General features: G+C 43.3%; 2 protein-coding genes across 4 annotated transcripts in view; one reads left to right on the forward strand and one right to left on the reverse strand.

Annotated features, from left to right (window-relative positions):
* Positions 1-4,765, reverse strand: part of PDHX (pyruvate dehydrogenase complex component X) — a 98,021-nt gene extending 93,256 nt beyond the window's left edge. Inside the window, exon 1 of one of the 2 annotated variants that reach the window (XM_051825977.2) lies at positions 4,637-4,765. In XM_051825977.2, the coding sequence (XP_051681937.2) occupies positions 4,637-4,643 (7 nt within the window). In that variant the 5' untranslated portion in view covers positions 4,644-4,765. Of the gene's footprint in view, positions 1-4,403 lie in introns of both variants that reach the window. The other variant, XM_008269678.4, reaches the window with a different exon arrangement.
* Positions 4,736-25,819, forward strand: APIP (APAF1 interacting protein). Of its 2 annotated transcripts, none has more exons than XM_008269664.4 (7): positions 4,736-4,982; positions 15,248-15,348; positions 20,348-20,396; positions 21,581-21,698; positions 22,031-22,166; positions 24,797-24,964; positions 25,499-25,819. In XM_008269664.4, exons 1-7 carry the CDS (start codon positions 4,926-4,928, stop codon positions 25,596-25,598), a joined length of 729 nt encoding a protein of 242 aa, XP_008267886.1. In that variant the 5' UTR covers positions 4,736-4,925; the 3' UTR covers positions 25,599-25,819. The 2 variants fall into 2 exon arrangements, with proteins under 2 accessions (XP_008267886.1, XP_069927645.1); XM_070071544.1 differs by having other exon boundaries at positions 4,850-4,982; positions 22,094-22,166.

A 25,819-nucleotide genomic window follows, 5' to 3' on the forward strand; every position in this document is an offset into this window, starting at 1 on the left:
GAGAGAAGACAGGTGCAGGTGTTTATGCTGCAGCCAGTAAGCCACTTCTGAGGGCGCCTGCATCCCATATCAGTGTGCAGATTCAACTCCTGGCTACTCCGGTTCCAATCCAGCTTTCCTACTAACGCACCTGGAGGCAGAAGAAAATGGCTCAAATACGTGTATTCCTGTCATCCACATGGAGATCTGGATGGAGTTCAAGGCTTCTGGCTTCAGCCTAGCCTCTCCAGCTGTTGTGGCCATTTGGGGAGTGAACCAAGGGATGGAAGATCTCTCTGTCTCTGTGCCTTTCTGTCGCTCCCCCTCTTCGCGGAGGAACGACACAGGATCCTGCACTGTTCTTTTGTCTGCTCGGCCCTCCCCGGGTTTGCTGCTGGTTCTTCCCGGGTTGGCTACCGTCCCTTCCACCTCCGTGGAAGGGCGGTTCCCCCTGCCACTTTCCCCACTTCCGCGGGGGAGCGGCACACCACCGGCCGGCTCTCTCGGGGGCTGCACAGGTGTTCCTTCAGATAGATGTTCCCGGTGCATGTTGTCTCTCTCCTCCTTTATAGTCCTCTTCCACCAATCCCAACTCTGCTACCCACACGCCGAGTACGCTGCTCTCCTCCAATCAGGAGCAGGTCCTACAGTTTATTGGTTGAACTGGAGGCAGCTGTATAGAAGCTGTTTCTTCCTCTCCCAGTGCCATATTGTGGGAGAGCAGATGCATAGAGTAAGTCTTAATTCGAGTAACAGTCTAGTCCGAGTTGCTCCCCACACCTTTCAAATAAATAAATGAGTGAATCTTAAGAAAGAGAAAGACCAACCTCAGATGCCTGCATAAAACAGGCAGGTAAGAGAAGGAAGCAGGCATCGTAAGGTATCTTTCTTCAGAGTCAGACATGCCTCACGTTCACATGAAATAGGAATTTTCCTTTCACGTGCACATTCTGTTTCCCTTTCTTGGTATATATTTTGTTTTCTGTTGTGCACAGAGGTCAGAGTAGCAGAATGACAACTTGAGGGGATGGCAAATACCAAGGGACACTGCACCTTTCTGAGCACTGGGGACAGAAATAAAGCAGGAAGTTACCTCCTAACTTAAAGAGCAATCATTACTTAGTTTCAGGCAGTGGTCACCACAGTCTAAACTTTCAGAAGAGAAACTCTAGATTTTTACGTGAAGTGTCCTTGCTTGTAAACGCTGCCAGTAACTTTAATTTTCTTCTTAAAAGACATGTGTCAGTTAACTGGCTCCCAACTTGGCAACCCTACTACAGACCTTAGAGTGCTTTTTTTAAAAAGTTTTTCTTATTATTTATTTTATTTGACAGGTAGAATTACAGACAGTGAGAGAGACAGAAAGAAAGGTCTTCCTTCCGTTGGTTCACTCCCCAAATGGCCGCAACGGCCAGAGCTGCGCTGATCCGAAGCCAGGAGCCAGGAGCTTCCTCCTGGTCTCCCATGTGGGTGCAGGGCCCAAGCATCTGGGCCATCCTCCACTGCACTCCCAGGCCACAGCAGAGAGCTGGACTGGAAGAGGAGCAACCGGGACTAGAACCGGCACCCATATGGGATGCTGGCGCCACAGGTGGAGGATTAACCCAGTGCGCCATGGCGCCGGCCCCCATACAACTTCCTAGATATATTCATTTAACATCAGTAACAAACAGCATGACTGCATTCTATGAACCTCATTTACTTTTCTATGCATGTTATTTTCAATTCAACATATTATTACTCAGAGAGAATTTAAAATTAGTAATAACTAATATCTTAATATTTAATAATATCTTAATAACATTCCATATCATACCACCTACTCTGAAATGACAGCAATATAAACTCTTCAAAGTTAACTGCTTAGGATAGGTTGAAAAACTGTTACAACAGCACATCTGGCCAAGGACAGCCCCTCTTCCCCCACAAAGCCTTCACATACACTGCCTTCTTTGTCAACCGAAACTCACCCTTCAGAGTTCCCTGCACACTGCTGGAATCACGTCTTTACTATTATCTCCTCCAGCAGACTCTCAACACCTTAAGGATAGGGCCTACAAAGGATCTAGGGTTGTATGCCCTGAAGCCAAATATGACTAAACCGGCCCTGTGGCAGAATCCTGAAAACCAGTCCTGTTCTGTACGTCAACCACTTTCCAAGTAGGCTATCATATGCCTGCCGCTTAGTGGATGCTAAATAACACCAGCCAAGTGGTGAATACAGTCTCTGCCTTCTCAATTAACATTTTAGTTCAACAAATGTACCAGATTAGGGATTTGTCAGGCATAAACACAAATACATATACTCTCAGCTCACTGATATCACAGCTATGTGGCTTTGGGAGACTGAGCCTTAGTATTTCTGTCCAATTAAACGCGGATGATGCCAACTTTACTAGGTTGTTATGAGAAGTGAATAAAAAATTCTGGGAAGTGGTAAGCACATGGCGCATGTCACAGCTCACAGAAATGCTGCCAACAAGCACCTTTTAATGAAGCCAATATTCCAAGAATACTTCTGACAGATTCCTGGAGAGGAAACAGGTCAATAAATATACTTAATTCTCACCATCTACAGTAATGCAAATGATTTCTTAGCTTTAGTACCCTCTACCGGAGGTCCACATCCTAATACCCAGGACCTGTGACTATGTTGTTCCATGGCAAGAGGGAATTAGGACGGAGAATGAAATTAAGGTGTTAATGAACTGCCCTCGAGATGGGGAGAAATCTGGATCCTTCAGGTGGTCCACTGGAATCACACAGGCCTCTGTAAGTGGAAGAAAGAAGGTAGGAGGGGGTGTCATGAGATGTGATGTGCAAAGACTGGACCAGCCATGGCTGACTCTAAGATGGAGAAGAGCCAGGGAATGTGAGATACCTTTAGAAGCTGGAAAAGGCAAACAGATTCTCCCCTCAGAACCAGGAAAGAATGAAGCCCCTGCCAGCGCTGTGATTTTAGCCAAGGAAATCCACTTTGGACTTCTGAACTCCAGAACTGTAAGACAACGAATGTGTGTTGATTTGAGCCACTGACTTCTGATAGCAGCACTAAGAAACTAGCTCAGCTTATCTTGGGATGTGGTCCAGTCTCCTTTCCAGGTGATGTTCAAACAGACAAGTTGTTCACAGTGTTTGTCCAGGGGGAGGGGATGAGGACCGGAGAAAATGTCACAGCCCCTCAAATAAAGGCTGAGCGAGTGAGTTTCTCAGGGCAGAAGGAAGTCATCAGAGTAGGTCTAAGAAAAACCTCTGAAACCCCATGACATTTTTGTGTGGAACCTCATAGGCCCTTTCTGTGTATTGAGGATCTAGAGCATTCAAAAATTCTCCGAAGCATCTTTAATAGGTAAAATTATGAACATTCTTCCCGGACTATTTCCATTATGACTATTTGCTAAGGTAGTGAGCCTCAAGGTATACTCTATCAAAAGTCACCTAAGGTTGGTTGTAAAATGCAGATCCCTGTGCTCCATCTGAGACAATCTCTGGAAGCTATAGAAAAATTCTATACACACACACTGCCGAAGAACCACTGCTCCAGGGGGTATTTTATGAAAATCAGCCTGAAGAAACTGAAATAAAATATTCCCATCCCCCAATCTTTAGCAACTGCAAAGCACTCATCTTACCCGTGGGGCTTTGCAAAGCTCTTTTTCCCAGCCACAAGCAGCTCACAATGTGCACCCAATGTCCATTCTAATTTTTTAAGTAAAAATTCATTCTGTGGAGTGCCAGGAATGATGACTGGTGGGTAAAAATGTTAATCCCATTCTTCGCCCCACTCTTACCCTCTACCCCGGCCCCGTGCATGGAAGAATTATGCCGGGCAAGCCTTTTCACACAGTGCACGGTTAAATACTAGAACTGTATGTCAATTGCTGTCAATCAACATCACTACCAAACGGCGATTTTCTATAGCACATTTAGCCCCTGCCAAGTTCCACCCTTTCGAGCTAATGTTCTGCTTGAAATATTTTCTGGAACTTATGTCTGTAATGCCTCATGTACAAATTATGATTTTTACGGGTCATCGCGTGGGGAGACCCGAGTGGCCTCGAAGAGCTTACATCTCCCAAACGAGACGAGCCTAGCGAATGAATAACGGCCAGCCATGGCTGTGAATCTCAACCTTGGGCAGCTTCTCGCGTGCCGAGATGCCTGACCACACAGATAGGCCTTACAAATAACCCAAATTCCAAGGCAAGGTCGAATCAGGGGACAGAGTCAAAATCTCCCAGCTCCCAAGAAAGCCCTTTGCGGCATACATCAGGCCAAGTCAGCGGACCCACCCACGAGAAAAGAGGAAAGCAAGAAGGGAGCCGGGCACCTCCACACCCAGACACAAGACCTCTGTCCATCACGTCCCTGACCCCGGGCCCACTGCTCTGCTACAGAGAAACTGAGGGCACCCCTGCACTCACCCCGCAGCCACTGCGTGCTGTGCAGCCATCTCCAACTAGCCCCGCGGCCGACAGAGCACCTAGCAGCCCCCTTAACCAGACCCAAGCTTCGCTGGCCACCGAAGCCCAGAAGGTATCGCAGCAGCGCCGGGTCACAGCCCAGCCTCCAGGAGGCCGCCATCTTTCCCGGCCTTCTCCCGGGCTGCCCACAGCACAGCCTGATCGCCCAGTCCCAAGGCCCTCCCTGGCCCCACCTTCCATCTGGCAGGCCACGCCCCTAAGACGCCAGCCGGACCTATAGGGCTCGGACACTGCAGAGACTTCCGGGAACCGCCTCCAACCTCGTTGGCCACGCCTCCCTGTCGGGCAGCGGCTTCGCAGGATTCCCCCAGCCAGCGAGGCCCTTCCAGGCCCCGCCCCACCGGGTTGCCCTCAGCGCCGCCTGATTGCACTTGCAGCCTCGCCGCACTAGCCCAAGCGGGGCGCCGAGAGAACGCAAAGTCCTGCGAAGACGAGAGGCCGAGGATCATCCTAGTCCAAGTCATGTCTGGTCGCCTTGCTCCGGAGGGAGACTGTTGCTCCCGGCGCTGTGGCGCGCAGGTAGGGGCGGGGCCGCGGCTGTCCGGCTCTTGGGAGGAGGCGAGGCGCTGCGGGGCGCGGGCCCGGCGCGGGGGCGCGGGCGGGCGCGGGCGGGCGCGGGCGGGGCTTCTGTCATTGCCAGTCGCGCGGCCGGCGGCGGGAGCTGGGGGCTGAACCCTGAAGAAGGGCGGGTAACGGAGTGAGGAGAGTGTTTGGGCGACTGGAAGATAGTCACACACGGGTGTAGGCAGGCCCCCAAAGTAAACCTCGTTGAAATACCAGCATCGAAGTGACCCTTCATGAAGGGACCCACGGATAAAGTAGGAGTCTCAACCCAGTCGTAAGCCTGACAGTTTGACAGACGTGTTTTGGTTCCACGCGTGTTCATGAAAGATTTGAACCAACAGTTGGAAATCGGGACCAATTTCAGCCTCGCTTAGAACTTGGCCAGTCATGGCGGTGCTGGGCCTTGGCCATTGTGGGATCTGGATGGAGCTGAGTGGCGAGCACCACCTTTCCTGGCCGCTGCTTCCACTACTCAGAGACTTGCATGTGCGCTGAGGTGCACTGGGCCCCCGACCTCTGTGTCCGCTTGGTTTACACAAGTACATTTAATCGAATCGGAGCAGCAATTAGAGAAGTGTTAACACCCTGTCAGTGTAGTGTTAGGGTATCTGGAGACGATTGAGAGAGACGGTCTCATTGGCCTTAAGGGAAGTCTTCAATTGTAAGTACTGAACTTAGTACGCACGTTCAGTGTTTCCTATGAACCTAGCATTGTAGGTTTTACACAGTGCAAGCCACATCTGGTTCCTTCCCTCACAGGGCATTCTGTGTAGTGGGGGATAGAAAATAGGAACAGAGATAAGGACAGTATGACTGGGACATACTGTGATGAGAAAGTTTAGGATACTGTATGGGGCACAGACTTGAGATGAAAGAACGCCTCTGGAGAAAATGAGGCCTCAACTAAGGCCTAAAGGAAGACATAGTCCCATGAAATGCAAAGGAAGGGTTCCAAGTAGAGAAATGGCATGTATAATTCTTAGTGACAGGGATAGACTAAGTCTTCATTGTCAAGAGAACTTTTTTTTTTTTGACAGGCAGAGTGGACAGTGAGAGAGAGAGACAGAAAGGTCTTCCTTTGCCGTTGGTTCACCCTCCAATGGCCGCTGCGGCCAGCGCGCTGCGGCCGGCGCACCACGCTGATCCGATGGCAGGAGCCAGGAGCCAGGCGCTTTTCCTGGTCTCCCATGGGGTGCAGGGCCCAAGCACCTGGGCCATCCTCCACTGCACTCCTTGGCCACAGCAGAGGGCTGGCCTGGAAGAGGGGCAACTGGGACAGAATCCGGCGCCCCAACCGGGACTAGAACCCGGTGTGCCGGCGCCGCTAGGCGGAGGATTAGCCTAGTGAGCCGCGGCGCCGGCTGTCAAGAGAACTTTGATGTTCCTCTCAAGAGAATGTAAAGTAGGGAGAAAGGACTTGGGAAGAGATAGGCCGAAGAGGAACACCAGAACCAGACGTGTGTGGCCTGATAAGCCAATCTGAGAACACAGGCTTGTATGCTAAGGGCAGTGGGATGCTCCAGAAGATGGCTAAAGAAAGCACAAAATGCTGACTCGAGGTGAAGCTGAAGGGATGGGAGACAAGATGGGAGACAAAAGAGAAAGCTTGGCAAGGGATGGCAGTTTCGGGAGTGTGGGAGGTAGGCAGTGAAATCAAGACAGTGTAGTTTGTTGATTAGATGTATTATATTTGAGGAAAGCAGGAACCAAGAGTGATTTCTAGGTTTCTAGTGGAGTAACTGGGGCTTGGTGATCCCCAAGAAAGAACACAGGAGGGAGAAGTGGTTTGTGATGAGCCTTGCCTTTTGAGGTCCATGGCTCGGTGTGTGGTCTTATAAACTGGGCAGTTGCATTTATGATTCTCAAGCTCAGAAGAGAGAGCGTCATTAAAGAGTTGCAAGGTGGAGCAGGCAGTTGACACAACGGGTAAGATGCTGCTTGGGATGTCTGGGTTGGACACCCAGCTCCACTCCCAATCCCAGCTTCCTGCTAAGGTGTACTGTGAGAAGCAAGCAGGTGATGGCTCAAGGGGTTGGGTCCCTGCTACCCATGTAGACAACCTGGCTTGGTGTCTGGCCAGGTCTCAGCTGTTGTGGGCATTTGGGAAGTGGACCAACAGGTAGTATACACCTATGTGTGTGTGTCCGTGGGTGTGCACATGCACCTGCCATTCAAATAAATTTAAAAAAGGAAAACATACTTGGAAGCCTTCACCAAAACCTTCCTTCTAAAAACTTGTGTGTTTATTGTTTTTCCTTTGATAAACATTCTCCTCTTAAACCGTATTTAATTACTTTCCTTCTTCTGTAGTCCTTTCAGTAATGTTATTTTATCATCCTGTGCTCTAATTTCCCCGAGTGATTTGTGTTTCAGCAACTTTCTTCTGGTACTCTACAAAGATTCTTCAGGCACTGGTGTATTATTTTCAGGTCAAACTGAACTCATAACAGTAATCTGTACACAGATTTCATGGTTCTGAAATTAAATCCCCAGTGATTTACTTCAGGCTCTTGAACTGAACTTTCTAACATCAACAAAAATCAAGAAGTGCTTCCCTATAAGCGAACATATTTACCCAGAAGCTGTATATAACAAAATTTAGAGGCTGACAGCTGCAGGCCGGAGGAAGTCAGTGTTCCTGCCCTGAAGAAACATGGCGGCTGTTATGGCAAATGAGTAGCTGAAATCCAGTAGGCCAGCAATGGGCAGAACGGGCTGTGGGGATGTGGGCAGGAGAAGATTAATTTTCTTAAGAGGACAAAGTACTGGCTACTTCAAAGAGTTTGTGGGAAAATGGAATGAAAAGTTTATCTTGGTGTAAAAGAATTTTGAAATTGTACTTGTAAGTAGTTTACAAGTAGAAGGGGAGAAGGCAGTTTCAGACAGGGATTTGTAGGTGGTTTTATGGAGAACTTGGCATTTTAGATGAGCCCCATTTTTGACATGGAGACCAAAATGAAGATACTAGGCCCTGTCTTGAGAAGTTGCACTATGCAACTCTGGACTCTTTTTGCTAGATGGGAATATGGGCTCATTGTCTAGTTCTGCTTAATTATTTCTTTAAAGATTTATTTAGTTTGAAGGAGAGAGAGAGAGAGAGAGAGAGAGAGATCTTCCATATGCTGATTCACTCCCCAGATGGCCGCAAAGGCCAGTACTGGGCCAGGCCAGAGCCAGGAGCTTCATCTGTGTCTTCCATGTGGGTGGCAGGGGCCCAAACACTTGGGCCATCTTCTGCTGCTTTCCTAGGCCATTAGCAAGGAGCTGGATTGGATGCAAAGCAGACAGGAATTGAACCCGTGCCCCTATGGGATGCTGGCATTGCAGGTAGCGGCTTTACCTGCTGCCCCACAACACCAGCCACTGTTCTGCTTTTTTAAGGGAAACTGAAAATTAGGGTTCTCTATGAAATCTCATGGTCTTAGAATCTCAGATTCTTTCTAAGCATTGTGACTTCCTGTGAGTCTGATTCAGTGCCTAAGATAGCAGTTTGGAACCTCTAATGTAGGACCTGTTTTCTGTAAAAGATCTGCTCATGTTTATGAGCAAAGCATTGTGACAGGTGTATCTATATTAAGAACCTATTTCCCAACCTTTAAGGAAGAAAAACTAGATAGGCTCTGTTTCTTTTTCTAACCTGACCTTTCACAGTATCCTGTTTTTTTAAATTTTTTTATTTTTAAAGCAGAGTTACAGAGAGAGAGGGAGAGTGGAGGGTGAGAAAGAAATCTTTAATCTGCTGGCTCACTCCCCAAATGGCTGCAATGGCCAGAGCTGAATGAGGCTAAAGCTAGGTGCTTCTTCAGGTCTCCCACATGAGTGGCAAGGGCCCAAGCACTTGGGCCATCTCCCCCCATTTTCCCAGGCACATTAGCAGGGAACTGGATCAGAAATGGAGCAGCCAGGAATCGAACCCGTGCCCTTATGGAATAGCGACACTGCAGGCAGCAGATTAACCCACTACACCACCAGCCCCAGTGTCCTATATGTTTTGACCCTGAATAAATGTGTTCTTTGCTATTCTGACAACAGCGACCATCCAGTACATTGTCCTCTGTTTCCCTAGACTTCATCAGTTCCAATCATCTTGACCCCTGGCCCCCTCACTCTTGGAATTCATTCCCATGGTCATTTCCCTCCCAGTGCAACCCCTGCCATTCACCACACACTTTCTAGAGCACGGGACTTTTCTTTTTAGCTCCTGTGTTCCCTCGGTGTGCCTTCCACCAGAGGATCCTCCACACTGTGTTGTGAATAATTGCCTTTCCTTGAATGCCTCTCACTGAGGCTGCTGAGAATTGTCCCACTGAACACAAGGACCACTCAACTATATTAGTTAGTGTCTTCACTAATAATGTTACTGCCACGCTAGTCCCTAAGTGACTATTCCAAAACATCACCAACTCACCTCACCTACTTCACCAGGTCTGTTTCACCAGGATGGCAAAGAACGTGAAAGGTATTAGGGGTGAACTGGAATACTTTTCCCACCAACAGTATATTGAAAGGTTAAGGACTAAGGGTCTAGAATCAGACTGGATTCAAACCCTGACTCTGCCATTTAATACCTGCATAGCCTTGGATAGGTTACTTAATCTTTCTTGGTATAATAGAGTTGCTTTAAGGATGAAATCTGTATAAACCCCTTAGAATAGTGACTGGCACAAAGTAGGCATGCGATAAATGCTAGCAGTTCTTACTGTCTTGTTATTACATATTTGATTCATCTTTACTCTTCCTGCTGTCTAAGTAAACACTTCTCTGATATAATGCCAACTTCTGTGCCTCCAATAAACTGTGAGGCCTTTTCAATGTTGGCTCACATTCTCCTATAACCTTAATCTCTCCCTGTCCCCAATTTTTCCCTCCTAGCATATAACAGGAAACTCCTGTTGTCAAGTAGATTTCTCTTTCCCAGTCCAGTCCTTCCAGCAACACTATTGAAAGGGTTGCTAGAGTTCTCGGCCTCCCAAGTTTCATTCACTTCTAAATGAGAGTGCCTGAAGCCCGTGGCAATTCAGCCTTTACACCCCATCTTTTGAAACAGTTGTTATGTAAGGTCCTGGTTGACCTCATTTGCAAATATACTTGGCCTAGCAAAACCCTTAGCCAGGATGAACCCTGCGACCCCCCACCTGCTTTGTCCCTGCGCTGAGCAGCTGAATGTTGCTGGAGAATATTACACAGCTGTGCCCCTGGCCTCACTTCATGTGCGTGATTTCAACCCCAGCTGGCACTAGACACTTCCGAACAGTGCTCCTGTGGTTCCCTAGTAGCTTGCCATCCTCCTCCCCAGGATGACTGTTCCTTTTATCCTCCTGTGGCGCTCCTATCCTGGCCCCACACTCTTACTCAGCTGATAGAAGCCATCAGATAAAGGAACTTCCTCACCTTCCTACCACAGAACCTACCACAGAGCTGGCGGACCAGGAGCCCAGCTGCTTCTAATGTCATCAAATGGAAGAAGTTCTGTTCCTCCACTTGTGCTCGCGATCTCCTGCCCTCTCACCTTCTCAAGTTATTGTTCTCCCTCTCCCAGGTTCTCGTACCATAAATCGGTAGCTTTCTGGGAATCCTGTTCTCACCAGCGTGCCTTTCAAGGCTCTACAAGTTCATCTCCACGTGCTCACGGCACTGCCCGGTGCTACCTCACCAGCTGTTCCTCTACCCATCAAGTACTTTCTCACTGCACTTGCTGTTCCCTCTACCTGGAGTGCTTGCCTCCTCCAGTACCACCTTGCATGTACACACACCCTTCCTCACCAACGCAGGGAGTTCGCACATTAAATGCCATCTGCTCCGAGAGGCCTTCTTGATCACCATAATCAAAGTAGATGGCCCCTGCCATTTTTTTCAGAGTCCCTGGTTTGTTTCCTTCTTACTGCTCATTAGAATGTATGAATCTGTTCTCCTCTTTACCTTTTAAATCCCGCCCTGCCCAGAATATACATTTATTTAGTGCAGGAACTTCATCTTGTTCCTGGCAGAATTCCCAGCGCCTAGAACAGTGCTCTGCACACCATAAGCCTGCAGTGTTTGTGACAGCTTCCCAATGAAAGGCACCGCTCTGTGCTCAACTGCTCAGCCAGGCTTAGACACTTTCTTGTGTCTCCTTCAGTTCCCTCACCCCACATCATTTCTCTTGAAATCTCTTCCAAACCCATCCCTATCATCACTCCCCAACTATGTCGTTTTTAAACTTGCAGTAGCCTTCCTACTCATCATCCAGTCTTTCACTTTCTTTTTCACTACCATTCAGCCTCTGCTCTCTATTGCCATTATAGAAATATTTGAATAATAAATGGGATCATGTCATCTCATATTTAAAACTCCTCCATGGCCTTCAGCCTGCTAGGAAATACAGCCCGAACCCTGTGCATGTAGCCTGAAAGATCCTTGGACTCTACCTCCCTCCCACCCATCAAAACCTAATTTATGGCCACTTGCAGCTGCTGAGAATTCTGACAGAAATGCTTTCTCCTCTGCACCTCCCCAGCTTCTTCCCAGCATCCTTTGTTAAGACTTAGCTCAGGGGCAGGTGCTTGGCACAGCCCGGAAGACATTACTTGGGATGCCTGTATCCCATTTGGAATGCCTGGGTTGAGTCCTGGCTGTGCTTCCAGTTCAGTTTCCTGCTAATCCGCACCATGGGAACCAGCAGGTGATGGCTTAAAGTGCCTGGATCCTGCCACACCCATGGATGACCCAGTTCCAGGCTTCCAGATTTGAGGCCTGCTGCAGCTGTTGAGGGCATTTTGGGCATGGAGCCATTCAGTAAAAGAACTCTGTTTCTCTGCCTTTGAAATAAAATGAAAATAAGTAATGAATAAAAATGTATTGAACAAGAAGAGCTCAGTCATCCTAGGAAGCTTTTCCCTAATTCCTGTTCTTTCCCATAATACCCTGGGCCGTCTTGTATCATGGTATTTTGTTTTGTCATTTTATAACCGCTAATTTCTTTATTAGCTTGTGAGCTCTTCCAGGATAAAGATTTTATCTCATGCATAATTGTTCCTTCAGGACTTATCACAGTGTTTAGCACTATTTTCTAGCTCTAAGTAGGTATCTTAGTGATAATCAAGGCTGATTTCCTTGAAATAACTAGAGTGAAAAATTGGAAAAATAAGAATAGAATCAAAAGCTTCTTAGATCTTAATGTTTCTGATAAATACAAAATGCTTTTATATGTTTGTCCCTCACTGTGAGATCTCTACTATGACTAATTGATAATAAATCTTTACATATATATTTCAAAGTTGTGATTCTATTTTTCAGTTTTATTTCATTTGTTTGAAAGGCAGAGTTCCAGTGAGGGAGTGGGGGAGGGGGAGGGAGGGAGAGAGAGAGAGAGAATCTTCTACCTGCTAGTTCACTCCCCAAATGGCCTCAATGGCCAGGACTGGACCAGGCCAAAGTTAGGAGCCAGGAGCTTCATCCTGGTCTCCCACCTGGATGCAGGGGCCCAAGCATTTGTGCCATTTTCTGCTGCTTTCCCAGGCTCATTAGCAGGGAGCTGAATTGCAAATGGAGCAGCTGGGACACAAACTAGTGCCCTTGTGGGATGCTGCATTGCAAGCGGTGGCTTAACCCACTAGGCTACGATGCCAGCCGCTAAAATTATTATTATTATTGAAAACCAGATCTTTCAATAATAAACAAGTCTTAGTACTGACCTTCGGGGAGAACTATATACTAACTAAACTTTTCCTTCTTAAAATCCTTGTTAAAATATATACTTCTGGGTTTTACTGTCTTATTCTGGACAGTTTAAGAGTCTGCATTTTCACCAAATATATTTCTCTCAGTGCCTGCAATTGTGATTTTGTGGGTCTGCACGATTGAATGAAAATTATTAGCAGCAGCTGCCTTATCATTGTTATCCTGCATCATGAAACTGGCTAATTGCTATAATACCTCGTGGTGGAAAAGACAGAAGGGAAAGGGGAGGCCCTGATAACAGACCATTTCCCGTAATGTTTGCAATTTGCTGTGCAAATTGATGGTTTTAAGGATTGGAAAACTGCAGGAGTCTTCCCATTAGCACTATTTTAGTACATAATTGAAGCATCATTTATATCTCAAAAAAAAAAAAGGAAATGACAAATTATATAGGGCTTTGATAATTTTGGCTAGATTCTCTAAGGACAGATGTAAGAAGTATCAATATGGTTTTATTGTTATTAGTTTAATTCAAGAATTTTTAACCCTTTAAAATGGAAAAGAAAGTAAAATTGACTGTGTCACACCTTATGTTGGGTGCTTTGCATCCTCTGTTCCTAATTTTATATTTTGAAGGCCAGTCTATCAGTCATCTTTCAGAATACTTAACCTAAAATAAAATATAAATGGAGAGCACTAGCAGTGTATTTGGGAAAACCCCTTAATTGCAAGTATCCAGTTAAGTAGCTGAGAACTCATTCTGTTCTCATCCATCCGTACCTGAAGGGTGTAGCACCTTGGGGTCCTAAGTGTATGTGGAATTTTCTATTAGGTGCGGCCACTTTGAGCAGCCCCTCGGTTTTATCTGTGTTTCTAGTGGCTTGCATGGCTATACAGAATGAAGCTCCAGGTTCCCAGAGGCTTGCAGATACCTTTGGGAAAATTCTGGCTTTGGTGCTCACTTCCCTCCCAGGTGATCTTACTCATTTTTCAATGGCTCCTGGGAAGCTTTACTTTCTTGCCAGTTCGGCGATCTATTTGGAAGTATTTTACAAAATGATGTATTGAACATTTTTACTTGTTTTCTAGATAAGACTCACTGTAACCTACTATCCAAAATGAAAATCATTATATTCTTTACTTTTTTTGTTTTATTTTCATTAATTTAGACTGTAAAAAAAAAAAAAGGCCAGGGAAAGTGTTGATGTGTGTGTGTTTTTTTGTTTTGTTTTGTTTTGTTTTGTTTTGTTTTTTGACAGAATTAGACAGTGAGAGAGAAAGGTCTGTCTTCCGTTGGTTCACCCCCCAAATGGCCACTACGGCCGGAGCTATGCTGATTCGAAGCTAGGAGCCAGATGTTTGTTTCTTCCTGGTCTCCCATGCGGGTGCAGGGGCCCAAGCATCTGGGCCATCCTCCACTGCCCCTCCCAGGCCATAGCAGAGAGCTGGACTGGAAGAGGAGCAACCGGGACTAGAACCCAGCGCCCATATGGGATGCCAGCGCCACAGGTGGAGGATTAACCAAGTGAGCCATGGCGCCGGCCCTGATGTGTTCTTTTTCTTAAGAGGTCATTGAACTTCTATAAAAAGAAGGCTTGATGTTTACCTCAGTGTATATACATGTGCTCCTCTAGACACACGTCTTCTTAGAAATGGGTCCAGCAAATAATTATGATTGCTTGAGTGTTTTTATTTCCCTGATCAGTATATGTGGCAAAAAAATCACTGTGGGAAAAAGTCAGGACATTTTTGGAATAAAATTAAAATTGAATCAACACACAGAGGATGTATCTATCGTAGTATCTCATGTCTATTGTGTCTTAATTAAGTAAGGTGTTATACATAAAAGAATTTTCTGGGTAGACCAAAGCTTTTACCTTTTAGCTTTTGATTTTATTTTCTTTGAGCCATCCCTGTATACACTTCCATGATGCAGAGTCTGCCCTCCTCAACCCTGGGTCCCTCACTGCAGATCCAACCACCTGTGAACCAAAAGTATTTAGGGAAATAAAATGTGTCTGTACTGAATAACTATATACTTTTTTTTTTCTTATCACTATCCCCTAAACAGTTAGGTAGAACAACTTCTACGTAACAGTAACACTTTGTTAGGTATAAATAATCCAGAGATGATCTAAATCTGTGGGGTTTCATCCCAAATACCGCATCATTTCATACAAGGGCCCTTAGCATCCAGAGCTTTTGGTGTCCACCAAGAGTCTTGGGACCAATCTTCCTCAGATCCCGAGGGAAACCATAATGGATGTTTCCCCACCTTGTCCTGAAGCTGATTCCGTCATGTTTTGTTGGATGAGTGGCTGTGCACTGAATCACTCCAGCTTGCCAAATAATGCAGTGGGTCCACCTTCCAAACATTAAAGCAAAATGTGGTTGTGCTGGGTTTCTTCCTCCCTGTACCTTTTCTGTGGGAGACTCCCTTAACCTTCCTTTAGCTGACTTTGGCTAAGATCAAGTGTAGTATCTGACTTCCTATTAGAAACGCCAGCTGGAATACTTGACAAAATAGTGTCTATTTTAAATATCATTCTCTTCTTTTTAAGGACAAGGAACATCCAAGATACCTGATCCCAGAGCTCTGCAAACAGTTTTACCATTTGGGCTGGGTCACTGGGACTGGAGGAGGAATTAGCCTGAAGCATGGGTAAGTTTCTGGCTGACATCATTTCTGGGGATTCTCAACATGAGCAGAATACAGGGAGCCTCACGCGTTCTGTGCTGAGAACAGCAGGTTGTCAGTCTTACATGATACTAAATGTTTCAGAATAGACAAGCGTGTATTTGCAGACTGAATGGAACCTGTACATAAAAGTTGCAGATACAATGAATAACTGTGCATTTAAGAACCATACTCTCTAACCAGAATAATTTGTTCCCATCTTTGGAGTACCAAAGTTAAATTATGTGCTGCCACATTTGTTTATATGTGTGAAGTTATAAAAGGTTCTCTCAGTAGACAGGACTTGTTTGTAAGGTTCAGATGCATATCTTAAAGTCACTTAAATACAAATTACTAACCATTATGAATCCCAACAGTTATGTTGTATTGAGTCACAAGGAAGGCAATGTGCCTTTCTAAGCACATGCATTGTAATTGATGGCCATGGGACATGTTGGTCGGTATTCATCAGAGGGTAAGAGGAAACAAAAAGTTAATGGTATTTGATTGTTCATTAGATTTATCCATCTTTCCTCTAAGAGAGTGAAGAAATAAGTAACTTACTAGTAATGAAAGTAGACACCATGGAATCTCATTTGCTCAAGGATTTCTGAAATAAGATTCATGTTTTTCCTTCTGAAATGTCTAAGGAATATTATTTGCTAGAGGTTGGACATTAAACTGAGTGATGTTGATTTATTTCTTTTTCCTGATTCACTTTCTTTAATAAAATGGGATTACTAAAATATTTATATGCTATTGACCATATAAGAGTCTAAGAATGCTGCCAGGGAAGATGCATTTAAGGTGTAGAAGATAAAATATAATCAGAGTATTTTCAACAAAAAGGTTTTTGTTAACACAAAATGATACCATTGCAATTTCATCTGCCTCAAATTACCAGATAACTCATGAAACACATATTAATTGGACAGTGGGTAATAGTAGGAGGAGCCTTAGTCAACTATTAGCACAATTGTGGAGGTAAGGATTCACTTAAGTCTATTAAGATGGTGTTCCAAGTGGTGGACCCATCCATCCATCTGAGCCTCCTCTCTCACCATCACCCCGGTCGCTGGTGTGTCAGTTCAGCGTTGTGCCAAAATCTTTCATATGGGCCTGTTCATAGTAAACCCTATGATAACACTTATTGTTGTTTCACTTAATCCATTTATAAGTGGAATCACAGTAGTTGGGTTTCCTAATGGCATAGTTTATTTAAAAAAATCATATTCTAAATAATGCCTTTAGTTAACCACTTTCATTTACATGTGCAAAAATAATTTGTATATGTACAAAATGGAGATTTCTACCAACCAGAACTAAAACATTTTAAATTGGCTCTTTTAAAAACAGAAAAGTTAAATATAGGAGAATGTAGAAGTCGAGGGACTTTTATTATGAAAAGACATAGAGGACCATGTTCTTTTTTAGCAGAACTTTACCAACCCATGCACTGTGATTGTGTATGCGCATTTGCACATAATTTAAGGTGGCTCTTGTAGCGGTGAAACCAATTTATAGGGAAGTTGCCTTACTTGTGGAAAGGCCACCTCCTCAGTTAGATTCTTAATGGGCGAGGAGCTCCTCCTAGAGGTCAGAGATAGAAAGAGCCTGTTTTGTGTCTACTTGTCTTTGGCATATTGTTAAATTCCTGCCTTATACAGTGAAATGGGCATTTTGTAGTAAAATATTGACTCTTATCCCTAACATTTAAATGATTTCAGACACCCACATCATTAACTTTGTCATTCTCATGTTGCTAGTGAAAGTTTGCTTTTGGCCGGCACCGCGGCTCACTAGGCTAATCCTCTGCCTAGTGGCGCCGGCACACCGGGTTCTAGTCCTGGTAGGGCCACCGGATTCTGTCCCAGTTGCCCCTCTTCCAGGCCAGCTCTCTGCTGTGGCCAGGGAGTGCAGTGGAGGATGGCCCAAGTGCTTGGGCCCTGCACCCCATAGGAGACCAGGATAAGTACCTGGCTCCTGCCATTGGATCAGTGCGGTGCACCGGCCACAGCAGCCATTGGAGGGTGAATCAATGGCAAAGGAAGACCTTTCTCTCTGTCTCTCTCTCTCTCACTGTCCACTCTGCCTGTCAAAAAAAAAAAAAAAAAAAAAAAAAAGAAAGAAAGTTTGCTTTTGTCTGATGAATGAGGTAAGTAAGTTTGGAATGAAGTGCAAGCCTAATAGATAATGACTGACAGTAAGCTGTTTGGGAATACAAATGTATTTATTGATTCCAAGGTTTGACTGATACCATTCCATCTCAGGCTACTGGTGTATGGTTCCAGAAGATGTATAATCAAAAAAACAACTACAGATACTCATAAGAGTTAAGCCAAAGGACCAAGAAAATATAGTACTGAAGGCAGTTCTAGGATCCTCAGCAGCTGGTGTGTTTAGTTGGATCCTACCACTCATATGCAGCATTTCCTGTGTTCACAGTATAATAATGATATGTGTCAGAGACACTATTCTTGTTGTACTGTTACAGTTATAAACCCACGGTATAGACTAGGTAAATGGAACAAAGTAAGATTTAAACATTTTTTCAATGTTTACTTACTTTCATTAGTGGAAAAGCAGAGCAACAGGGGTAGGGCTGGGAGGGGAGGGTAACGGTGGGGACAGAAACAGGAAGATCCTGTACTCACTGGTTCCTTTCCTACATGCCCACAACAGGCAGTGTGGGGCCAGGCCAAAACCAGGAGTCCCGAACTCCATCTGGATCTCCCACGTGGGTGGAGGATACTAAGCACGTGAGCCATTATCTGCTGCTTCCCAGGATACATTAGCAGGAAGCTGGATTAGAAGTATAGCACAGCTGAGGCTCAACCCTGCACTCCAGTATGGGATGCAGGTGTCTCAAGCAGTGGCTTAACCCACAGCAGGGCGATTTTCCCAGGAAGTTAATAAAAACAGAGGCAACTGGACATAGACTTATTATGAACTTCGTTGCTCCCACACTGTGAAAGAACAAGGAGGGAAGAGAAATAAGTTTCAAAACTCAATACCTTGAAATTTAAACTGCTTTTTGTTTGTGGCTTATGGCACCAAGTAAATGGTTCGCTTTAGTCTTTGGCATCATTCCCTCCTGAAATAAAAGCTATTATGTCATCTTTGAGTTTTTATCCAGGCATTTCTGTCTTTGTAGGTGTATACGTGTTTTTTCTAAGAACTATTGAGTTAATCTCTTAATTACCCAAAGCTGATCAAAGTCTAAATTGATTTCCATCTTACAGGGCAGTAATAAAAAACAGACTTAACATACCAGATCACTTAAATAAGCAGAATACCCTTGGCTTGGCCACTTTGTAGCTGGGTTTTATTTACCAGTCGTTTTGCACTGTGTTGGTTCACTTTCCAGGACAGCATCAATTTCTCCCCACACAAGAAGACCCACCTGTGGATGTGAGTGGACCATGCACCACTCATGATGCTAGGGTTTCTTCCCTGTTACCCGGGACACAAGATCTGCATCACTGGTGTTTATGAAAGGCCCTTTAGAGCAGTGTGCCCCGTCCCTGTTCCCGTGGCTCCAGAAGAGTGTCCCTCTGTGCTGTCTTCCACAGCAGACTCTGAAACAACAGCCACGGCGTGGACAGCCAGTGCTGGCCTGCAGCTCTCATGCGCTGGGTTTCACTCACATTGGCAGGCATTTGTTTTCTAGACTTTTCCAGTGCAGCCTTAAAGTTTCATTTCACCTGATATTTTTTGTCAGTTCCAAGGCTGATGGCCACCGCCCACCTTTGACAGCTTAATCTGGGCCATCGTCCTTTTCACTATGAAACATTTGATAATTTGCTCGGTGCCCCTTGTGCTTCAGTGCAGAAGCCAGAGCATGCAGATGCAGGCGTTTCTTAGGAAAGTGTGTGAGTGCGGGGCAGCTCGTTCACACTCCCTGGCAGCAGCCGGACTCAGAAGGAAGCCAAAGCAACATTACTGAGGGTGGGGAGAATTTACAGAAAATTTCGAAATTAGCTTCAAATAAAATTGGAGAATGCCTTGTGGTAAGTGATAGGGTGTGGCATCTCTCTCAGCACCACATCCAGTAATGAGATGTTTGCACATAGCCATTCTTCTATTTTCAACTTTCTGCCATCGTTTTAGCTTTATTACTAACTATTCTCCCAGATACACGTGCTTTTGAAATAAGGAAGATATGGTTCTGTTCCAAAAGTTGCCCAACGTTAATGCTGTGATTTAACAAACCGTCCAGCAGAGGTCCCTGAACTTCAGGGTTTGTAATGAGCACTTCAAATAATAGAATGAAACCTGCTTGTTTGCCTGATAGAAATCTACTCCTGTTGAACTTGTTTTCCCCTGGTTGGGTTTTAGAACGATTGTATTTCACATATAGCAGTATAAACCCTGCTTATTCGCACCTTAAGGTACAAAAGAAATTTTCAGATTTTTGTTTCCCCTAGCTAGACAAAAGCCTAGTTACCACTGATTTTTGCACCATGGAAAGATATAAATAGGGGTGGGGCTTGTGGCACAGTGGGTTAAGCCACCCCTTGGGACACCCACATCTTATATTAGTGTACCAGTTCAAGTCCTGGCTACTCTGCTACCAGTTCAGCTCCATGATAATGCATCTAGGAAGGCAGCTGATGATGGCCCAAGTACCTGGGTCCCTGCCACCCACATGGGAAATCCAGATAGTTTTCCAGGCTGTTGTAAGCATTCAGAGAGTGAACCAATGGGTAGAAGATAGCTCTCTTTGTTTGTCTCCCTCTCTGTCACTCTGCCTTTCAAGTAAATAGATAAAGTCTTTTTTAAAGAAGAGATAAATAGATGTGAAAATACAGAAAAGTAACTCCCACCAGCCTTGTAAAGGTGTTGCAGTAGCTGGTGTTCTTTTTATTTGTTTGACTTGCTTTATAAAGAATGTTAGTTTTTGATCTACAAGGAAATACTTTTCTTTATGCAAAAGTAGAAAATGAGTTCAATGAATCCCAATTCCTGTATTTTGTGTTTCCAGCAATGAGATCTACATCGCTCCTTCAGGAGTGCAAAAGGAACGAATCCAGGTATGGCAAAGGGAGCCTTCCTAAACCCAATGCCTCTTCTTTTTTTTGTTTTTCTTGTTTTTTTGTTTTTTGGTTATTGTTTTGTGAAATGGAATTACTTTTAAAATAAAATGATGTTTTAAAGGGTGATTATGTTGTGATAATTCAAATAACTTATCAGCAAGCATTTCTTGAGCAGCGATTAAATGGTCTTTTAAAGTGGTGCATATCCTCCATGCCACGAGTGCGGGTTTTGGAATCTCACTCAGCCTGTAGGGGGCGAAAGAGGGTAGCACAATCTCACGTGGACAGGGATCCTTACATCGCAGGTAGAAGACCTATCAGGCTAGTGAGAGAATCATTTCAGTGGTCTCAGACCAAATGAATGCAATTTCCATATCAGCAAAGCTATTCCAATTTGAAGTGATGAAACTTTACTTCAAAATTTTGGGAAATCCCATTTTGTATTAATACTGGGATATTAGTCAAAACTTAATTAAAATGAGCACATATGTAGTTCCTAAATTTATAGCAAGAAAAAATCTGCTTCATTGATCAAATGTTTATATTTTAATTTGTAATAAGCCCTGGCAAATGGAAACTGTAAGTCAGAGATACACACATATTACTGTAATTCCTTAAACGTGAAAGATAATATGCCTTATTGAGATAAACCTTTCAGAGTGCCAGTTAAGAAGATAAGAAAATTTTACTCTAAAGTCTTGCTCTAATTTTATGAAAGGTACTTCAGATAGTTGCAAAATTGCAGGACAGAGTTGAGAAGCTAAACTAGTGAAACGATGGCAACATCACTGCATATTTATTAATTTTCCATGTCAATGGAAATAACCATTCTAAAGGAATATGGTTTTTTAAGCCATGAATGCTTTTGTTAGTAGAGAAGATTTTTTATTTCTAAAACTTTTGAGAGAAAAACTATAATTATGTAACTATTTAAAATGTGAGATACATATATACAAATATTAGCACTCAAGTTCTTTAAAAAGTTCATGGAAAATGTGTAATATAAAAAAAAGCTGTGCATGATTTCAAAGTTTTTTGCACCAAAAATAAATGTATCCTTTAATTCTATTTTTCCATGAAATTTTTTAAGTGTGTGTGTGTGTGTGTGCTTTAGAAAAGGGGTATTTCTGAGTGATACTGTATAAACCTTCTTTTTCCCTCCCCCTCCCCCTCATGAATAGCCTGAAGACATGTTTGTTTGTGACCTAAATGAACAGGACATCAGTGGCCCTCCACCATCTAAGAAACTAAAGAAAAGCCAGTGTACACCTCTTTTCATGAACGCTTACACAATGAGAGGTATGCAGAAAACACCTTCAACAGAAGGAATGTTTGCAGAGTAGGCCCCCTCAATAACAGTAATTACAACTTAAATTAATAGCTCTTGAATACTTGCCCTGTAGAACTTGAAATGTGTTAACTCATTCAGTTCTCACATCAGCCTGTGAGGAAGTCCATTTTTATTCCATTTTATTTGCTACTGACTGCCAATTTACTCCATGCCACAGAAGATCAGCCCATGACCATATGTGAATATATATATTTAACGTATACATCTATGTGTATATGTATTGTTGCTTAAGGTTCAGCTTTGTCTCTGTTGAGCACATGACCTTTTCTTCCTCCTTCAGGGGCAGGTGCGGTGATTCATACCCACTCTAAAGCTGCTGTCATGGCCACCCTTCTCTTTCCAGGACGGGAATTTAAAATTACACATCAAGAGATGATAAAAGGAATAAAGAAATGCACCTCAGGAGGGTATTATAGGTATTGTGTGTGTGTCTTAAATAATTTGAGGGGTGGGCATTTAGCCTAGTAGTTGACACTAGTTAGGTCGCCCATGTCTTAGGTCTGAGTACCTGAGTTTGATGACTGGCTCCAGCTCCTCACTCTAGCTTCCTGCTTTTGTGGGTCCTGAGAGGCAGCAGATGAGGGCTCAAATAATTGGATCTCTGCTACCCATCTAGGAGTTCTGGATTGAGTTCCTGGCTCCCAGCTTCAGGCAGCCCAGCCCAGCCCGGCCCAACTATTATATGCATTAAGGATTCAGGGAGTGAACCAACAGATGGGTGTTTCCCTCTCTCTCTCTCTCTCTCTCTCTCTCTCTGTGTGTGTGTGTGTGTGTATTTCTGCCTCTCAAATAAATGGTTTGAAAAGCATTTTCCCTTCGTTTTCACAAATAGGATTCCCATCTTTTTAAGCATATATAATGAAATGTAGGGTGTGTTAAGTAGTATCCCACTTAATGTTATACTTCCAGATCTATTTTTAGTCACACATGCCAGATTCTTCCTTCCTCCCCCACCTCTGCCCCAGCCATGGCAACTTCTTAACGACACGAATAATGTGTTGTTTATTAAAGTAAAACAGAAACAACTGAGCTATTTCTGTACAGACAGGGAGATTATACCCCTATACAGAGGCACCCAAGGAGCAAGGTATCCCACCCTCCACAGCGTCCTAGGAGGTTTGGGCCATGAGGAAAGTTGGTACTTCATTTTGATTTAATTTAGTGTTTGTGGAATATTTCCATATTGGTAAATGTTTTCTAATCATTTTAATTAAGCAGATTTCTGTGCTTTTAGAATTTGGGGGTTGGAAGGTGGCATGGATAGTAAATGTTGAACAGTGACCTTCTAGATAAGTTTAAAGCTACCAGCCCACAAAAAAGTAGGAGTCATTCACAAATCTAGAATATAATGGCATGAAAAAACATGTTGCTTGTGCTCAGGTACAAGCTAAGCCCTGCCTTGGACTTCTATTAGCGTTCTTCTCTGAGAGCCTTCACCCTTCTTAATTTCCTAAAGGACCTGATTCTGCCTTGCCTTGTTTAGGAGAAAACAGTGCCAGTTTTACTAAAGTGTTCTTAACAGCAATATCAAGTTCTTACTGCCTGTAGCAAAATGTACATGTTTAAACTAGTGTGCTGAGAAATAATTTGATTTGACTTCAGTTAATATTTATTGTGTGCCTAAAGCATTCCTCAACACTGTGAAACAACAAAAATTAAATATTTAAATGATAAAACATGTACACACTGAGCAAAGTACAGCCCACATTGCCTTTTCCAGATCCAGGTCTTGAAGGACAGACATTATGAGTGGTATCAGTTTCATAAGCATCTGATTGCCTTGGTGAAGAAGTAAAAATCAGGTGGAAGAATGTTTTAAGTCCATCTTTTAAAAAATTAATTAATTAAAGGACTCCTTTAAAATACTCAGTTCTTAGCAGGGAAGGTAAGCGTGTATAAATGTAGCTGTCCTCCCTTTGGGGAGAACACGCTTGTTCCAGGGTAAAAGACCAACGTTTGATGGTCAAGGGACTGCCTTGACTCTGTTTCTCATGTGACTTGTTCAGGATCAGTGTTCTGTCTGTAAAATGGCAGGATTGACTTCAGTTGAATTTTCACGTCTTATTTGCTGTGAAATTATTGAGTACCTGGAAATATTTCAGTATATAATAGAGAAAAAATGATAAGTTTGAGGTTCCCCTGTCCAGTATTAAGAAATATGGGAGGCTAGCGATCTATTTCTTCCATATTTAAGGATAATTTATAATTACATATGTTTTCCTTGGGTTGAAATACTGGGCAAGTCCACACTGTTTAATGATAGTAGTTGCCGTGTTATTTATTGCATGACAACTACTTATTCTACACGTGCTGTGAAGTAATAAGTTCTGATGCTTGTTCACGTACAGCTTGTTATTGTTGTTAGGTTTAAGCACTATAGAGATAGTGAAAAAGTAAATATTATATTTAATAAGGCCAGAGAAATTCATATAAAAAAGAAAACTCTGAGTTTTTATTGGTTATAAATGACCTTCATGGAAATGAAAGAAGTGCTAATGCTACAGATTTGAGAATATATTATATTACTTCTACTAGTTATCTCTAGAAAGTTCTTGCTGTCCTAGTGCCACACACCACACCTGTAGTATTGATTTGCCTATCTGAGACACCTTGAGGTCCTGCAGAGATGAAATACAATAACTTTGAATTGTTGGGAAATTCCTACTTAATCAGTTGTTCAATTTTTAATCCTTTCTATGCTTCTGATTCTGAGATTTATCATCTCTCCTGCTTAAAAAATAGTTTGATTATCTCTGCTTCAAGGAGATACTTGTATGATCTTGACAGTTTCTTTGTTAAGTTTTGGTACACTGTACAGATTTCTCCTTATACTTGAGATTAGAACAATGCCTGTCAACTTCTCAAGGTCTCTTTGATAGAAATGTTTATGCAAGATGAAAGGAGTAACATGCAACATCTTGTTTATAATTTGGAATGGCTCTCTAGATGCAGTGTCTGACTAGGTACCTGAAACAGTTACAAACTGTATACATGAGAATACCTTTATTTGTTTTAAAGAGAAAAAATGACTTGTTTTGTCCTACAGATATGATGATATGTTAGTGGTACCCATTATTGAAAATACACCTGAGGAGAAAGACCTTAAAGAACGAATGGCTCAAGCAATGAATGAATACCCAGACTCCTGTGCAGTGCTGGTCCGACGCCATGGAGTGTATGTGTGGGGAGAAACGTGGGAGAAGGCTAAAACCATGTAAGTGTCAATCAGAATGCTTGGGACAAGTCACTACACTCTCAGTGTGAAGGGAATGAAATACATTTTATGCTTTTTAAATGAAGCATCATTTTTGTGTGTATGTAATTGGTTCAAATGGTTATTATTATTATTTTTAGATGCTTGATTTTTATTGTGTATTCACTCAGTACAAAGTGTTTATTGGATGAGCTATTCTTCGGCAAGACTTGGTGTGTTTTAATACAAAGAGAAAGGAGACATGGATACCAAGTCTTACTTGACAGAGCGGCACATAGTGAAAATTATACATTTATATAAGTAGTATATTTTAAACCCTCTTTTATTTTATGAGAAATACATATAATGTGATTGTGTGATTCTTTCCTGTGTTGTAAAAATGTTAAGGGAAAAAATAAGAAAAATTTGGCCTGGAATTGAGAGAAAAAATGTACAGGTACTAGAAACAAAGCAGGGTTAACTGGTGAGAGAGGCAAAGTCTGGTTGTTTTAGATTGGACACCTGTATTTCAGTAAACACCTTTTTCCTTTACAGGTGTGAGTGTTATGACTATTTGTTTGATATTGCCGTATCAATGAAGAAAGTGGGACTTGATCCTACACAGCTCCCAGCTGGTGAAAATGGAATTGTATAAGCCAAATGGAAGCTTCATCATACACAGAGATAAGATTACACTTAATTATTACTTAATGAAATGACTATTTTTTTAAAGAATTGAAAATTTCTGTAATGTTATTATTTTTGTCACTGAATCATGCACTTGTCATCCTGAATTTCTTCTGACATTGAATGGTGTTTGTTTATATACCTGTATTTTTAAGTGACAGAGTAATGGAATAAAAATTTTATACTCAA

This window comes from Oryctolagus cuniculus, chromosome 1 (genome assembly GCF_964237555.1).
Source record: "Oryctolagus cuniculus chromosome 1, mOryCun1.1, whole genome shotgun sequence".
Lineage (NCBI taxonomy): Eukaryota > Metazoa > Chordata > Mammalia > Lagomorpha > Leporidae > Oryctolagus > Oryctolagus cuniculus.

Excerpts from the sequence above, each read along its gene's own strand:
- APIP (XM_008269664.4), top strand. The coding sequence starts at position 4,926 with ATGTCTGGTCGCCTTGCTCCGGAGGGAGACTGTTGCTCCCGGCGCTGT. Across the intron at positions 4,983-15,247 it reads CCCGGCGCTGTGGCGCGCAG|GACAAGGAACATCCAAGATA; the intron begins GTAGGGGCGGGG and ends CTTCTTTTTAAG. Across the intron at positions 20,397-21,580 it reads TGCAAAAGGAACGAATCCAG|CCTGAAGACATGTTTGTTTG; the intron begins GTATGGCAAAGG and ends CCTCATGAATAG.